The sequence below is a fragment of the Chiloscyllium plagiosum genome, chromosome 39 (genome assembly GCF_004010195.1).
Source record: "Chiloscyllium plagiosum isolate BGI_BamShark_2017 chromosome 39, ASM401019v2, whole genome shotgun sequence".
NCBI lineage: Eukaryota > Metazoa > Chordata > Chondrichthyes > Orectolobiformes > Hemiscylliidae > Chiloscyllium > Chiloscyllium plagiosum.
This window is the reverse complement of record NC_057748.1, coordinates 17042695-17044246: the sequence shown is the minus strand read 5'-3', so window position 1 is coordinate 17044246 and position 1552 is coordinate 17042695. Positions and strand designations below refer to the sequence as shown.

The window sequence follows — 1552 nt, the reverse complement described above, 5'->3', positions numbered from 1 at the left end:
CTTTTCCCTGGAGTCGGGGAGTCCAGAACTAGAGGGCATTGGTTTAGGGTGAGAGGGGAAAGATATTAAAGGGACCTAAGGGGCAACCTTTTCACACAGAGGGTGATGCGTGTGGATTGAGCTGCCAGAGGATGTGGTGGAGGCTGGTACAATTGCAACATTTAAGAGGCATTTGGATGGGTATATGAATAGGAAGGGTTTGGTGGGATATGGGCCGGGTGCTGGCAGGTGGGACTAGGTTGGGTTGGGATATCTGGACGGGTTGGACCGAAGGGTCTGTTTCCACGCTGTACATCTCTATGACTCTACCAATCCACAGAGAGATTACACCACACCCACTCAGCTTTCTGTGAGGGGAGTTGTGGATCATGTTGTCAGGGGAACTGCAAGCGGGAAGGTGGAGTTGAGGTGACAGTTATGTCAGCCATAGTCTCATTGAATGGAGAGGAGTGTTCAAGGGGCTGAATAGCCTAATCCTGCTACTAAATTCTAGAGCAAACTCACTTTCCAGTCTTTACTACAAAACATGCTAATTTAGGCACACCAAACACAACATCCTCTCTTCACATCAGAATCAGATACTGGATATAAGCAGGCCCTGTACTTACTTTCCTCTCTCGATGTCTTCCTCGCTTATCTTGCCATCAGCTACATGTTTGAGGTGTGACACAGCGGCATTGATAACCTGCAACATCAAACTCATCAATCGGGGGAAACCTGCTTTTTTATTCAGCCGACAGGGAGATGCGTTCAATCCCAAACTGGGAATATTAGGCAGGAGCTAGAGTCAGAGAGGTACACAGCATGGACCGGGAGCTCCCGGCCCAGAGGTAAGGACATTGCCACTGAACTCCAGGACCATGCCCAGTCCGATTCTGACTGCAATTAGCAGTCACTCAGGCAAACATCCCACCAAGGGTCACTAGGCAGTCAGTGGAAATTGTCCCCACACCGCTTCCCCCACCCCTCCCCAAACCTCTGGAGTATTAGCTGAGGTTCCTCAATGACTCGTGCAGTGGCAATACCTCAATATTACCACACTCACCCCCCTGCCCCAGAACCTCCAATCAGTTGGGATTCTAACCCCCAAAATGCTGGTCAATTGAGTTCCCCATGAACTGCACAGTCTGTTAGGAGTCTCATCTGCATACCTAAGCTCTGGCCTGCCTACGTTGACAATTATTTACATCTCTAAATCGTGTGAAGACACTACATGGCCATTCCTACTCCCTCCTGTCGTTGTATATCCACAGTCCTCAGGAACCGGCCTGTCTGTAGAGTCATAGAGATGTACAGCAGGAAACAGTCTCTTCGGTCCAACCCGTCCACGTCGACCATATATCCCAACCCAATCTAGTCCCACCTGCCAGCACCCAGCCCATATCCCTCCAAACCCTTCCTATTCATATACCCATCCAAATGCCTCTTAAATGTTGCAACTGTACCAGCCTCCATCACATCCTCTGGCAGCTCATTCCATACACATACCACCCTCTGCGTGAAAACGTCGCCCCCTAGGTCTCTTTTATATCTTTCCCCTCTTACCCTAAAC

General features: G+C 49.7%; 1 protein-coding gene across 8 annotated transcripts in view; it reads right to left on the bottom strand.

Annotated features, from left to right (window-relative positions):
- The window catches only part of LOC122542283 (cytochrome b-c1 complex subunit 2, mitochondrial-like), a 52331-nt gene that overhangs the window by 6906 nt on the left and 43873 nt on the right, over positions 1-1552 (bottom strand). For 6 of the 8 annotated variants that reach the window (XM_043679862.1, XM_043679861.1, XM_043679867.1 and 3 more), the window contains exon 12: positions 609-685. The exons of the other annotated variants lie outside the window; for them this stretch is intronic. In XM_043679862.1, the coding sequence (XP_043535797.1) occupies positions 609-685 (77 nt within the window). The remainder of the gene's footprint in view (positions 1-608; positions 686-1552) is intronic. 8 annotated transcript variants of the gene reach the window in all.